The sequence below is a fragment of the Pristis pectinata genome, chromosome 1, assembly GCF_009764475.1.
Source record: "Pristis pectinata isolate sPriPec2 chromosome 1, sPriPec2.1.pri, whole genome shotgun sequence".
Lineage (NCBI taxonomy): Eukaryota > Metazoa > Chordata > Chondrichthyes > Rhinopristiformes > Pristidae > Pristis > Pristis pectinata.
In genome coordinates this window covers 104,618,835-104,634,972 of record NC_067405.1, presented here as the reverse complement: position 1 = coordinate 104,634,972, position 16,138 = coordinate 104,618,835, and the positions used below count along the sequence as shown (strand labels likewise).

General features: G+C 36.7%; 1 protein-coding gene across 6 annotated transcripts in view; it reads left to right on the top strand.

Annotated features, from left to right (window-relative positions):
- Window positions 1–16,138, top strand: part of hectd1 (HECT domain containing 1) — a 71,482-nt gene that overhangs the window by 30,830 nt on the left and 24,514 nt on the right. For 3 of the 6 annotated variants that reach the window (XM_052015068.1, XM_052015037.1, XM_052015051.1), the window contains exons 11-22: window positions 2,106–2,244; window positions 6,209–6,379; window positions 8,873–9,095; window positions 10,081–10,344; window positions 10,468–10,544; window positions 11,374–11,508; window positions 12,681–12,827; window positions 12,910–13,004; window positions 13,085–13,190; window positions 13,791–13,946; window positions 14,058–14,197; window positions 14,611–14,934. In XM_052015068.1, the coding sequence (XP_051871028.1) occupies window positions 2,106–2,244; window positions 6,209–6,379; window positions 8,873–9,095; window positions 10,081–10,344; window positions 10,468–10,544; window positions 11,374–11,508; window positions 12,681–12,827; window positions 12,910–13,004; window positions 13,085–13,190; window positions 13,791–13,946; window positions 14,058–14,197; window positions 14,611–14,934 (1,977 nt within the window). The remainder of the gene's footprint in view (window positions 1–2,105; window positions 2,245–6,208; window positions 6,380–8,872; window positions 9,096–10,080; window positions 10,345–10,467; window positions 10,545–11,373; window positions 11,509–12,680; window positions 12,828–12,909; window positions 13,005–13,084; window positions 13,191–13,790; window positions 13,947–14,057; window positions 14,198–14,610; window positions 14,935–16,138) is intronic. The other 3 variants (XM_052015078.1, XM_052015044.1, XM_052015059.1) reach the window with 1 other exon arrangement.

Genomic DNA, 16,138 nt, shown 5'->3' with positions numbered 1-16,138 from the left:
TTGTCCCTCTGCTTATTTGGTGAGAACGGTCTCTTCCATCAAAGTTGGGCACTACACTCCTGATGACTCCCTCCCTGTGTGGGTAATCTCACCTTTTCCTCAGTGTCTTTAGCTCAATGGGGATGATGAAGTGCATTGAATAATTATCATTCCCTTGGAGACTTGGCCATTGTGTGGGAGTGTAGGTGAAGATGGTTTGTGTGGAGAGAAGAGATGTGTGAGCATGTGTGTCATCATGAAACATGAATATCATCATAAAAGAGCAGTATTTTAGTCCAGAGCTCATCATGACATAGCCAGTAAGGCCTTGAAATTTCTTTTGGCATTGCTCCAGGGATTCTCCTCCTGGCCATAACATCCCACATATCACTTGCTTTTAGCGGCAGCCTGTAAGGTTTTCTGCCACCTTCTAGTGTGTAGGGAAATCCATTCTTCACCCTCCACTCCCCACCCATCTGCTCCAAGACATTATTATCATGTTGAGTGGATCTCTAAGCTCTTGTCTCTTTTTCGTTGCAGCTGTTGTGTGTGCTTCTGTCTGGCCATCATGGGGGTGTTCCTTTTTTGGGTTGATTTTCCTCTGCCATTGGTGCTCTGCATAATATTAGGTGCACTAAAGTATTGTTACATTTAGTGCTAATATCACTGTACTCATGTGGTGCTGCAGCTGTTAAGGTTTCTAGATGAGAAACAGATGGCTGAATTAACACTCCAGAGACAAGAGTTGGAATTCATCAAAGCAGGTGTGGACTTTAAATCCAGTTAATCTACAATTCAAAAAAAAGTTCCAATTGGTAATACTGACAAAAAGAATATCAAGATTTTAATAAAAATGCACTAATGTCTTTCAAGGAAGGAAATCTGTCAGCTTCATGTGGTCTAGCCAATTAATAAACAGACACCCACAGTGATGTGGTTAACTCTTAAATGGCTCTGAAGAAGCCCAGCAAGTAATTCAATTGTATGACACTGATACATTACCTCCACCTAAAAGATTGCAATGATTCAGGGAAAATGGCTCATCACTACTTTCTCATGGGTGGCTAGGGATGGGCAATAAATTCTGGCCTTGTCAGCAAAGCCTCATACTGAAAAATGGATAAATTAAGAAAAAATTCCTTTAAAACAAGCTTTGATTTCCAAGCAAACCACCTGAAGGATTGGATTATGGGTTTTTGTTTGGATTTCCACATTGCTTCATAAAGTACAGGAATACTTAAAACGTGAATTGGTATTTGTAAAAGAAATGAAGGTTTTCATCTTTTGTCTTTTTTTAATTTTTTGGGATTTTTTAAATGCTTTTGAATGGAAGGAAGTGGTAGAAAATTGTAGCTTTGTATTTTGACTCCAAATTTGCTTGGCTTCCTGGGCTGATGGTTTACATTTTTAGTGAAACCTAATATTGCAAACAAGGGAAAATTTTAGCTTTAATAGAGTTTCTGGAATTTATTACTGATTTAATAAGCCACTCTATAGCTTAACAACTACTGCTTGAGCTTACTCTTCCCCCCTCCCTTTTCTTTACATGCTCTCTTATTACACCGCATAATTTTACTTTGTTTCAAATAGTTTCAATACAGTTTCTATCCTATCATTTATATTGAAGCTTGGCACCATATTTAAAAATGTCTTTGGCCAAAATTATCACTATTATTCTGCAGCTAGTTGAAATTACATGATTAACCACGTTTGAGGGCTAACACAATATTCGCGTTCTTTAGTATGTTACTGTCAAATTTCTCCTTCAGTTGTTTGCCTTTTTCTTGCTTTCCCTTGGTACTTATCAGATACATAATTAAACTCAAATTCTCAACTTATTGTATAATACAGTTTATAGGATGTATATGTTCCAATTTAAAAGAAAATCCATTAATCCCTGGTTCTAGTGCTGTTGGTACGATAAACAGCAGTAAATATATTAAACTGTGTTTAGAGGATATTTCACTAAAAATGGATTGAAATATGTACTCCACTTTGTGAGAAACATATTTTCATGATTATCATCAGTACTTTGAAATGGATGTAAATTTACTTTATTTTCATCAGTTATTCAACTCATTCTCTTTATTCCAGTGACCAATGTTTATTTTCCCTTGTATTCCTAGGAAAGCAAGTCTCGCTCTTGTTCGAAAGATGGTACATTATTGTTCTGAGGCACTTCTGAAGGAAGTGTGTGATTCAGATGCTGGCCACAACTTGCCAACAGTGCTGGTGGAAATTACAGCCACAGTCCTGGATCAAGAGGTCAGACTGTGTTCTCAAAAAATAAAATGCTATTTCCAGCAGAGAAATATTGGACATTTGGAAGTTTGGTAACGTGAGATTATCAGATGTCTTCTGGTACCCATTTCAAAATGTTAAATATAAGCCAAGCAGTTGAATTAAACTATTATTGAGGAACGCTAAAATTGGCCACGTAAGGCATTTAAAAATAATACATTGAAATCTTCCTTGCCTATCGTAAGTATGTTTACAGAGCTGGATAATTTTCATCAAACAATGCAAACATGTATACTAAATCCTCATCTGTGAAGGATAGGGCATGGACTTCCCATGGATAGCAATAAACATAGATACTACTAAGACCCTTTACTTTGTACCTGATGCACCCTTCATATAACTGTAAATATGTCCTATCGTGTTCCATGAGCATTAATGCACATTAATAAATTAAAATATTTAAAAGCTGGGAGGAAATAATATTGGATAACAAACATTCCCTTGAAGTGTGCAAGCAGGGATTGGTTCTGAAATTGTAAGGTGGAGCTGTGTAAATGAAGAAGGCCCTAAAATAGTGCACAACAGGGAGTCACTTGACACAAGTGGTCTGGAAATAGATAGCCACACTTATACCATGATTGGTTCCTTGATGTGTTTATGTATACAAAAATGTCCACATGGGGTTGGCGCCAAACTTAAGAATATGCAGATCCATGGGTCGCAAATCAGTCCGTAACAAGAACAGTGTGTGGTTCTGGAACCCAATGGAATGATGATGAAATACAGAATATTCCATTTCTCCACCAATGTTTTGAAATAGACATTGTTATTTTGCAAGGAGAGCCCACTAATTCTACTAAACATCTTCATTATAAAATTCAGTGTGTATGTTAATTTTTTGATTAAGTTACATGATTATTATTTAGTAATGATATTTTGCAGGGGCTGGAAGGATCACTGCTGTTAATCTACTTTAATGAATTGGTCTTGGGTACACAGGGCCAATTTCCATTTTTAGTAGGAAGAATGAGAAGAAGCAATATAAACAAGAAGGTATAAATCTAACAAGAGTCCAAGAACAGGGAGATCTGTGTATGTGTGCATAGTTGTGCACAATAGTCGTAGGGAAATTGTTGAAAAAAATTCTGAGGGACAGGATTAATCTACATTTGGAAAGCCAAGGGATTGATCATGAACAGTTAGCATGGATTTGTTGCTGGGCGATCCTTTCTGACAATTGAAGTTTTTTGAAGGGTACCTAAGTACATTGGTAAGGAAAGTGCAGTTAATTTGACTTGCAGGGACAAGGTTTCCCATGGAACTCTGGTCCAAAAGCTTAGGGCCCATGGGATCCAAGCAAGTTGGTCAGTTCATAAGAGACAAAGGGTAGTGATGGAGGATGCTATTGTGATTGGAAGCCTGTGACCAACAGTGTACCACAAGGATCAGTACTGCCGCCTTTGATATTTCTTATAAACATGAATGACTTCGATGTGAATGTAGGATTAATAAGTTTCTTGGTGACCATGAAAATTGGTGACATTGATAGTGAGGAAGGTCATCTAAAATAATAATGTTGAAAGTTGTGTCCCTGAGAATACCAAAATCCTGCTAGCACCAGACTAGAACTAGCAAGGATTTTGATTTTCTCAGGGGCATAACTTTAAATATTATTATTTTTTTAAACTGTTATAAATGGACTAAGACATGAGTTTTGCATTGTGAGATTTGATGTGATTTGAAGTAATCATGTGTTGGATTGGATGTGCAGATTCTTTTCTTTTTCAGTCTTTTTATTAAATTTCAAATTAATAAACATAACAGTAGTAATTATACACATGATACAAAGAGATCGGGATTACAATAATAACAGTTAACGTATAAAGACACAAAGAGTAAAATATGTAATCTGAACCTCCCAATCTCTTAATAATTGAACATGAAAAAGATTTAAAAAGAAATTTGATTATATGAAAAAAAACAAACTTTAAAAAAACAAAACAAAAAAAAAGTAATAATAAACAAAAACTAACCAAAAACTAAACAAAAGCTGGGCTGTCGTATTTCATTGGTTAAAAGCATTATTATATCATTAACTCTGCTCCTCTATATTCGAATAGAAAGTTATTGAAAAGGATTCAGAAAAGGTCAACTTACATCATATGAAAATGCTGGATCAATGGGCTCCAAGTTTCTTCAAATTTAACCAAAGGGTCAATAGTACCACTCCTAATTTTTTCTAAGTTTAAACATGTTATAGTTTGGGAAAACCATTGGAATGTAGTAGGAGGTTTAGGATCTTTCCATTTAAATAGAATGGATCTCCTGGCTATTAATGTAACAAATGCAATCATATGACAAGCTGAGGCAGATAAATGGCCAGAATTCATCATTGGTAACCCAAAAGTTGCAATAATAGGATGAGGTTGTAAATCAATACTCAATGCCACTGAAATAATATCAAAAATGTCTTTCCAATATTTTTCCAAAAGAGGGCAGGACCAGAACATATGTGTCAGGGAAGCCACCTCAGAATTACATATAGGATTTATATGGTTATAAAAACGAGTTAACTTATCCTTAGACATATGGGTCCTATGAACCACCTTAAACTGTATCAGAGCGTCTAGCACACATTGAAGAGGTATTAACTAATTGGAGAATTTTCTTCCATGTCTCTATAGGTAAAAGTATCTGAAGTTCTCTTTCCCATTCATTCTTAATTTTATCGGATATCAGTAGACATATTTTCATAATCAGATCATAAATTATTGCTATCAAGCCCTTCTGATAAGGGTTAAAACCTAAAATTTTTTCTGTAATTTCAATTTGATGTGGTATCGGAAAAGTAGGTAGAGTGACATTTAAAAAGTTTCTGATCTGTAAATATCTAAAAAAAGAAGCGATCTAGGCAAATTGTATTTATTAGACAACTGTTCAAAAGACGAGAAACAGTTATCAATGAATAGATCACAAAAACATGTTATTCCCTTTGTTTTTCATAAAAGAAAAGCAAGATCAATTCTAGATGGTTGAAAGAAAAAATTGGATAAAATAGGACTTGATAAGATAAATTTATTCATCTGCAGATTCTTGATTGTTTGGTTTGTAATGTACTCACTTTATCTGAGAGAAGTGGCAGTATGAGGTTGTTCTACACCTTTATGATTAGACCAAAGCTAGCCTTAGCTAGCCTTGTTATTTGCCTTGGCTTGGTATAGGTAAATCAGAAATAGTGCTATTGAAAAGGGACAGTCGTATACAATCTCATAGCCCAATGTTTTAAATTTTTTTTTTATTTTTTTTTGTCCCAGTTTTTGTTCCTGATGATAGTAATTGATGGTATATGTGCAGATTGTTCAGTTGTTATTGTCTATTCCTGACTTCGATAGTTTTCAGTTGTTCGCATTTGTAACAATTGGGAATGATAGCTATAGTTCATTTTCTTCCTTTGCTTGGGATTGCACCTAAGGGCAGTCTGTATTCCCACTGGCACCACAGTTATCCTCAACAAATTGTGCTTTGCTGCTTGATCTTAGGCTCTGAAATTTCCTCCCTGATCCTTATCCTCCCTTCCCTCTCAAGGTTTTCCTTTAAACCCTCAAAGGTTATGCTTTAGGACATCTGTCCCAACATCTCATGTTGTATCTTGGTATCTCCGATGAAGCATCTCAGGAAATGTTACTATGTTCACCATGCTATATAAATCCAGGTTGTTGGGGGAAAAAAAATTGCATAGCTGAGTATTGCATCACATTTTTATGCCTTTAAGAAATTGAACCCTGAAATGCTCAATACAGAATTAGATTTATATTCTGATGCTATGCCAGTTTTTCAGAGTTTGTTTAGGTTGTTAAAGTAGAGCATTTCTCTTCACCAGCTGAATAATCAGTGAATTTGGTGTATCATGTCCTGCAGTGAAAAATATATACGTGAAAATAAAAATTGAGCTCTTGAGGATAAAGCTCATGTGATGTTTTTGTTACAGGATGATGATGATGGCCATTTATTAGCTCTGCAAATCATTAGAGATCTCGTAGACAAAGGAGGTGACCTATTTCTGGATCAACTTGCGAGACTTGGGGTAATCAATAAAGTGTCCACTTTGGCAGGACCATCTTCAGATGATGAAAATGAAGAGGATTGCAAGCCTGATAAGGTGATCATATCTATTTAATGTGATAGATTTTCATACAGAAAGTCAGCTTACGTTTGCAGTTTCACAATTCATAACAAACAGTTGGAATTCATGTGAGTAATGCCTGGCTTAAAGCCACTAATATCATTTCTGTTAACTTTCAAGTTCTGTATTTCAAGGCCATGCAGAATTCACTTGACAGTTGTTCAATTCCAGAAAAGTTGCATGTGACAACAGCCACCCTCTTTGTTAAGGTAGAAAATTCACATAAGCCATAACACTTCCTGAAGCATTAAATGAAGCCTTGAATTCAGCCCACTATATATCAGGAGGTGTAAATGTGTATGTTCTCTACAGATTACTTGTATCTTTTTATACCCCAGATCTTTTTATTTTGCTGTACATTGTGGTTTTCAGAAACTGTTTCCATCTGGAGCAGATACAGACCTGTTGATAATCAGGCTGCTTTTTTTTTAGTGGCCTAGAGGTTGATTTTAAAAACTCCACCTAACCTACACATCCGGCATCACTCAGCTGGAGGACATTTTTTCTAATTTGGTAACTCTAAAACATTACAAGATAACTCGAATATGGAGTTTTCAGTTTTAGGATTGAGCAAAATAAAGGAGGAAACATTTAATTGACTGTAGTTGCTCACCAAGTTTTTTGACCTGAAATTAAAGGTCATTCGTGTCACCTTGTCATTGGCACTGGATAATTCAAAGCCCACTTCAGCAATTGATGGGAAGGATGTGGATCAAATCATATATCTAGTACAAAAATTATTAAAGCTTTATCTGTGAACTTCTGTTGCCTTTCATCTGTTAGATTCCAGACTAATTTCTTTGCTGTACAATAAATGTTTCTCCAATCATAGAGATGGCACCAAATGAGAAAAATGAATTCCCAGAGCACCTGTGGTCTGTTCGCAATGGCCATCCCAAGTTCCCAATTGCATGCCATTTCAATTCCCCTTCCCATTTCCACACCTACCTGTCTGTTCTTGGCCTTCTCCACTGCCAGGGTAAGGCCCATTCGCAAACTAGAGGAACAACACCTCATTCTGCTTGGGCAGTTTACAGTCCAATGGTATGAACGTAGAAGTTTTCAATTTGCAGGTAACACTTAACTCAGGTTTCCTCCCCCTCACCCCTTCCCGCTTTCCCTTACGGTCCTCCTATTTACGTCCCCTTTCCTGTACTGGCCCCTACCCTCATCTGGTCATGGTTCAATCTGCTTTGCACTTCTCCCCTAATGGTTCCCATTATTGCCTTCCTTACTTTTCAGATTCCAGCACTGGTAGCCTTTGTTCCTGTTTATCACCCTCAGCAGCTGTCTCCACCTTCACACTCTCCTCCCCCCTCTTGGCCCTATCTTTTTCTTTGTCTGCCTCCACATATCATCCACCTGCCTCTGTTTCGACCCGAAAAGTTGACAGTTGACCCCACCCACAGATGCTGCTTGAACTGTTGAGTTCCTCCAGCAGATTGTTGCTTGAGTAAAATGGCTTCACCTATGTTTGTAAACTTTGCAGGGATCATTTACCATATAACAAATTAATTGATGTTACTAAAAAGTCATGACTTTGAATTGAAGATTGGTTTTAGCTTGGTGTAACAGAACACAGTAGTTTGACTTCATGGTTGAAAAAGTGCACACAAATTAATTTGAAATGAGCTATGTGGTAACTGGGCAATTGGCTAGTCTATTTGTTAATGATATCAAGGGCTCTTTAAGGCATACAATGACTGGATACAATTAATAACAATTTCAGTGAGGCTGGTCGCCTTTTTGCTCAGTTATTTCTTGAGATCTGCCCTGATCTGGCAGCAGACAAACCTGCTACAGTGGCATGCCCAAGAGTAGGGCACTGGGTGGTCATCAGCAGGATGACAGTTTAGGGAGACCTGTGCTAATGAACTTCTCCGCAAGGGTCCACTGATTCAGCCTTAAATTCTGCAGATTTCCCAAAATGCTTGAATGCTTAATTAATGTAAATACAGTAATCTCATTTGTGAATGGGAGATTGCTGATTGAAAGGTAAATAAAACTTATTTACTGATGACACAGAGATGGGTCACCCTGTAGACAGCATAAATGAATGCATTGCATTAAAAGACATTAATAGATTAAGCAAATGGGTAAAACTGTAACAAATGGCTTTCAATGTAGGCAGTTAAGATGGCTTTAAATGTGTGTGTGAGAGAGGTTTTTTTGGTCTAATTTTTTGTTTTTTAAACAGATCCTGAGTGATTTGAAGATTTTTCATCCTGAGTCAAAAATTTCTCAAACTTTTAGTAATTGCAATAACTTCTGAGTCTGTCTTACCAGCTGTTAAAGTCATTTTGTCAGTGACGTCAGCCATAGGGACTTGGAGAAGCACTGCACTTTGCTGATGAGTTGGGATCTGGACTTCCAGTGGAAGTTTGGATCTGGTACCATGGTGGAAGTAGTCTCTGATCTCAGGGCACGAAGTCTGCCCTATTGTTTTATTTGACTATCTTTTCTGTTTAGGATGATGAGCCTCAAGAAGATGCTAAAGAAATTCAGCAGGGCAGGCCATACCATTGGAGGGATTGGTCTGTCATCCGTGGAAGAGATTGCTTATACATCTGGAGTGATGCAGCAGCCTTGGAGTTGTCAAATGGGAGTAATGGATGGTTTCGATTCATCTTGGATGGGAAATTAGCTACTATGTATTCTAGTGGAAGCCCAGAAGGTGGTTCTGACAGCTCAGGTAAAGTATGTTTGTCCATTAAGTTAGAAATGTGCAGATATCCAGATGGTTCAAATGTGCAGGTGCATCATATGAAATAGTGCTGATCCATGTAGGTCAAGAAAGCTGTAAATCAGACCTTGTTTCTCCTTCTGATTTTAGCACTGGGAGTGTGTGTTGGCTTAGTTGAACAGAGTGTAGGATTGAGAAAGAAAGAAAGTGACGGGTGATTGTGCTTGAAGCACTTGCATGGAATTATTCTTGCTTGAGGGCCATGTGATAGAAAAGCTAAATGTTTATGCTAAATGTGGGGAAAATGCAAGAGGAATATCATTGTCAGTGGAGGGATATCCTAGCATAGAGACCTGAGAAGCATTGGAAGTGTTTGTGTGTACACAGTCAAAAAGCGTTCAATCTTTGGAGCAAAATGTAACTTTTATTTTTCTTATCCCTTCTGTGGGGAAAGTGTTTGGGTAATATTCTGAACTTTAGAATCATAGAGTTGTATAGCATGGAAACAGGCCCTTTGGCCTAACTTTATAAATCTCTGTAAGGTCACCCCTGGCATTGCAAATGAGTGGGAATGTACGGGTGTAACTTGGTATCTCCCCATTCCATGGAATAGTGTTTCCAGAACCTTGAGCAAATTATGCAATTATTTTAAATTGATGTGATTGATTAAAAAAAAGTGTTTTGTGAGGCTGTATGGAGAAACTTCTTGTCATCTGTAGTATTGCATAATACTAGATCCAAATGGCTTGTTTCTCCATCTTAAGTATACTGCTAGTGGAAAACATAATTGTATGTTGGTTGCATTTGCTGGAAAAATGCCACACAATAATAGTTTTGCTTTAGTTGCCTGGTTTTTCAGCTTGTAAGGTTATTTCTATAAAACACCTTTTGAGAATTTGAAGTTGTTGTGATGTTTGTTATCAACAGTTATTTGTTTGTAACTGAAGTACATTTACAAGAGGTATGTGAATTAATTTTGTCTGTATATTGACAGAAAGCAGAAGTGAGTTCTTGGAAAAGTTGCAACGAGCTCGAAGTCAAGTCAAACCAGCTACCAGTAGCCAACCCATTCTCACTGCACCAGGACCAACAAAGCTTACAGTAGGCAACTGGTCTCTGACTTGTTTGAAAGAAGGAGAAATTGCAATACACAATTCTGATGGTCAGCAGGCCACTATATTGAAAGAGGATCTGCCTGGATTTGTGTTTGAGTCAAATCGGGGGACAAAGCATTCATTTACTGCAGAGACTTCACTTGGTAAGGGTGCAGATTATTTCAGAAGTCTTATTTATTGTAATACTATTTTTGTTCCTTGTGTTTGCAAAAACTTTTTTCTGAAGCAAGAATGTTTTTGTTTGAATTGATTTTCTTGCTTCACAGGATCAGAATTTGTTGCTGGCTGGACTGGCAAAAGAGGAAGAAAGTTGAGATCAAAGCTGGAGAAAACTAAACAAAAGGTGAGTTTATTCTTGGGGAATTAAATGTATTTTATGGTTAAATGGATTATATCTACATGCTAACATCAAAGATGCTAATAATTTATAATCAGCATTTACCTTCTTGATGTTAACCCTTGTACATTGAAGCTAGTTTATGGAGGCAAAAGTTCAGAGTGTTGAGAAGTGAAGATTGTAGCACTTTATGCACAATGTGAACTTGTGCCACTCTGCTTCAGGTTATACTCACAATTAAAGAGGATTGTTGTTGTCACCAAGATCAAGAAATTTTCCACAGGGCAGTGAGAAGCGCATATTTTCAATGTAAACTATTTGTTTTTCCTCCTTTTGAATACAGTTAGAGGCACAACTAAGGAAAAATTAAAATGTTATAGTTTGGTACTTATTCAGTCTTATTAGAGATGCAGACAGTACCTATTCCAACATATTAAAAAAAAATTAATCTATTAAATATCACAAGTTTCTTGTTTGAAGGCTTGATGAGGCGATTCTCCAACATATTGTCTCCTGACAATTAAAATCTCTGCATTAGATAAACTTTCTATCATGTGACACTTTTTGGAACTATTTCTGATTTTCTCTCTTCTTACCTAATAGATATAATTTTACTTGGGCAATTCCTGTTTCAAACTGAGTAGTGAAGTGCAGAGTCCAGTCAGAGTCCATAATTCTATTTCGTTTCAGTGGGTGAATCTACAGGAGATCCAACAAAAATGATTATCTAGAACCCAGTTGGCTTAAAAAGTGTGGCAGTTTTTTTTTTAACAATTGCGATGAAGAGTGAACCACTATTACCTTCCTTGAAAACATAAAATATTTTTATTTGCAGGTGCGAACCATGGCCAGAGACTTGTATGATGATCATTTTAAGGCTGTAGAAAGTATGCCTCGAGGAGTGGTGGTCACACTGCGAAACATTGCCACACAGCTTGAGTCTGCTTGGGAGCTCCATGCAAACAGACAGGTAGATAAAGTTAAAACTTGGGTATCTATGAAGTGGACGATTGAGGAGCTAAGTTCCCTTGGAAAGGGAGGTTTTAAGCAAAACGAGTGCCCTAGGATGAGTAACCTGAATCTGATGACTCTGGCTTTTCCACCTCCAAATTTTCTTGCTGCCTTTCTCTGAAGCACAAGAAAATTCTCAAAGATGAATAAAAGCGTATTTGATGACCACTGATTGCAAGGAGGTAGACTGCTGTGCAGCAACAGTGAATAAGTTACTGAGTGAGAATTAAAGCAAAAGTTTGCAAGGGTGTTTGTGAAATTTGAAAACGAGCTTGTGCTGCGTGATGTCCACATATTGTAGGCAGCTGAGCACTTCAACCTGGTGAAGGTGAGTTAATATGAATTGTTGTGTGTTTGGAAAGTAGAGTTGGGCCGCATTAAGTTACCAGACCAAGCACAGTAACTGTTGAACTAAAACAGAAAATACTGGAAATACTCAGCAGGTAAGGCCGCATATGTGAGATGAGAAACAAGAGTTAACGTTTTGGGTCAGAGACCCTTTGTCAGAACTCAACTGGAACTCAATTGCATAGTAACTATTCAGTTGGCAGTGGTTACCTTGACAAACTGTTGTATAGCTCTGCTTCTGCAACATCACTGCAGGTGCATGCAATGTCTCTCTTTTGGCTAACTTCATTGATCAACTTGTGTGTCCCATGTCTAATATGCTTTCTGTGGATGAGTTTACAGAGTGGCTATATTTGTAGTGAACTAAGCTGCAATGATGTTCAATTGCTGCAACATGCAGATTTTTGCTGTGCCCCACATGTGTGGGGACAGATATGGGAGACTGTACGCACACCACTCAATGTATCTCTCTCTTTCTCTTTCTCTCTCTCTCTCCCTCTGTATGTATTAAATGTTGACTATTCTTACAAACATCAAATGCTTTTATCAATCAGCAAATTTATTTCAGCTTGAAAGCTTGAAATTTGCATACTTTCCACCAGAATGATGCTTATCTTTCATAATTGTGAAGAGTTTGACCAATTGAAGGTCTAAATCTTGACTGTCATTGATACTTGAGATGCTGTTTACTGAATGTAATAATTTAGAGGTTACTAAATTGGAAATTTAAGTTGTTACATTGCATTGCTTAATATTTTAACAAAGTGCTGCTTTGTGTTGCAGGGTGTGGATGGGGAGGCTACATGGAGAGATTTGATGAAAACAGCTTTGGAGAACTTGATTGTACTACTAAAGGATGAAAACACAATTTCACCCTATGAGATGTGCAGCAGTGGTCTGGTGCAAGCACTTCTTACTGTCCTCAATAACGTGAGTATGTTGTTGCAGAAGAATACTTATTTCTTTTTTTACTTGTATTTGGAATATCAACTCATTTTCCTCTGCTGTGTAGAACGTGGACTTGGAAGTGAAACAAGATTGTAGTCAACTAATTGAACGAATAAATGTCTTCAAAACTGCATTCAGTGAAAATGAAGATGAGGAAAGGTGAGTGGTGGTTTCTTACATTTAAAATTATTTTTATTAATATTTTAAGCCTTTTTAACAAAATATATATCTCTTCATAGTCGGCCAGCTGTTGCCCTTGTTCGAAAGCTGATAGCAGTGTTGGAATCAATTGAGAGGCTTCCTCTTCATCTGTATGATACCCCTGGCTCTTCATATAACTTGCAGGTATGAAGGCTAATCTTTGATGCTTAAAGTTTGATTTCTTTTCCTGCAGTTATGAGTTTGTTTTAGTTGTATAGTAGATGAAGTATTTTACAGTTAACAATTACTGTGTATAATTTTACTTTACATTTAAGGATATTGTTCAGCTCTACTTGTAATACTGAGAAATTATTTTGTTAGCTTTACTCTGTGCAAACGTGTAAATCCAGTCCTCTGTTTTAGGACATGGTTCTTAATGTAATGTGGTTTGGAAAAAAACATAGTGAAGAAGTTAAAGTAGTTTGTGACCATTTAATAATTGTGATTTCCCCAATCCTACTAATCAGTATTTTCAGTTGTCTTCCACCTCACACTCTTGTTTTAGTGATTATTGTTGAAACAAATCTTGTATTTTCTTCTTTTACGATATTTTTATTCAATCCATGAAAAAAGAGTACATGCATCAAGAAAGAGAATAAAAATACTACTGAATACGTTGTATTAAATCATACTTAGATTACAATACTCTAAGTTTAAAATCTTGTATTTTAAATAAAAGTTAATATCAATCATGTCGCAACTTGCCGTGAAATTCAGATGAAAATTCTACCAATCTATTTACAGACTGTTTTTCCTCCTTTCAAGATACTTACAAGAAGGCTGAGGTTTAGGTTAGAACGAGCTCCCGGGGAGACATCTTTGATAGACAGAACTGGAAGAATGCTCAAAATGGAACCTTTGGCCACAGTTGAATCCTTAGAGCAGTATCTTCTTAAAATGGTAAACAATGTGATGTGTTTCAAAAATTCAACATTTTAAAGTTTATAAGTATATTGAAGAAGAAGTGATATTTGAACATGTGCCAAATTTTAGCTTTAATTTTTGTTTCAGGTGGCTAAACAGTGGTATGACTTTGACAGATCAACTTTTGTATTTGTGCGTAAATTGCGTGAAGGACAAACATTCATCTTCCGACATCAACATAATTTTGATGAAAATGGGATAATATACTGGATTGGGACAAATGCAAAGTAAGATTCAAAACTATTTTTAAAATTTGGATGATGAGTTGTACATAAGTTTTGGGAAAGCTTGGTTAATCATGACTGTTGTACCAAAGTTTGACCAGTGAATATTTTTGTATGCAGTAGGCATTCCTGATTTGCTTTTCTTGGAGCTCCTTGAGGTTTAGCACCAGGGAATAACGTTAACTAATAGTGAAGTTTAAGAATCTTTTTAAATTTGTGTTTGCAACTGATCCATCATTGAATAGACTGCTGCCTTTTATGCTTTCTAATTTGCAGTAATTGCTCTGTGGTGAATGTAGTACATTTATCTTTTGAGTATGCTTTTCAGTAAAATTAATGTTCTTTCTGTCACACAGCTGTAATTTTTGGTATAATTGTTTCTCATCAAACATTGTTATATTCAATATGCATTACAGAACAGCATATGAGTGGGTGAATCCTGCGGCTTATGGTTTGGTGGTTGTGACATCTTCAGAGGGTAGGAATTTGCCATATGGACGATTGGAAGACATTTTGAGTCGTGACAGCTCAGCTCTTAATTGCCACACAAATGATGATAAGAACGCTTGGTTTGCCATTGACCTTGGTCTGTGGGTGATTCCTTCAGCCTACACTTTGCGACATGCACGTGGTTATGGTCGGTCTGCTCTGAGGAACTGGGTTTTTCAAGTGTCCAAAGATGGACAAAACTGGACAACCCTATACACCCATGTGGATGACTGCAGTTTGAATGAGCCAGGGTGAGTCACCAAGATTAGGATCGAGTTGTATTTAATCTATATACAAATAGTGTGCAATGTGAGATTTGCATTTATCAAGTTTTGAGGAATGACGTTAAAATTAAAATGTAGGAAAGGTGAACTAGCTCAGTTTTCATCATTGTTGTTTATCCTCCGTGCTAACTGCAGTGCTGATATGTATTTTGTTTCCTTTTCAACTATATCCTGCTGTTTCTGAATGCTGAATTTGCTTCAGTCATCAATTCTGTTGGTGTACTCCACAACTTCACCCTCCTGTTTTACTTAAAAAAAAAAGCTACTTCTAAATTTCTTGCACTCAGACTTCTGTGGGCTACTGTTGCCGAACCACAATCATTATTTCCATTTGTGCTTCCAGCCTGTGACCCAACTAATTTTTTTGCAAAATGTCTTTGTAATCTATCTCATCTTATCAATATGGTAGTGAATGTGCACTCTATTGCTTTGGTTTTTTTATATGCCTAAACTTAACACTGAGCTTAAAAAAAGTTTTTATATTTACTGCTGCATTGTGACTTTATATTGTGCGTCTTTTGTAAACATTAAAATTTTAATTTTTTTTTGTCCAAGCACTTGCAGATATTGCCCTTTGTATCATGTGAATGTGAACCTCAGATTTCATTGTTCTTTTACATACAGGCGACCCCCTGCGTTACAGGGGGTTGCGTTTCTAGAAAACAGTCTGTATCACAATTTACCATGATGCAAAGCGGTGTCATCTGCGCATGCATCAAGAAATGCAAGTTGAAGAAACATAAATTTTGTGTTGATTTGACCCCCTCCCCCCCCCCCCCAAGTTTTATTCTGTATTTCAAATTTTTGGGTAGTGATTTGTGAATTCTGTAATATTGATTTTTTTTTTGCAATTTCCTTTGATCAGAATTATTTCTTGAGCCTGGTAGTGTCTGTTGATTGATTTACCACTTTGCCAGCCCTGGATCAGATTTGAGATGAACACATTCAGCAGAATAATGTGATTTTACAATTGAAAATAGTTGTGTATTTTTGTATGTCAACCTGTTCATCCCTGAGTTAGATGTCTTATTCTATGCCTTTCTCATCATAAAGACTGATTATTCCTACCTCCATCCCCTTTGCTGCCTCAGCATAGCGGTTGCTCAATTTCTGATCCATACTTTGTTACCTTAAGTTTCAACTATTAATTTGCAGTCCTGGCTGGTTTCAA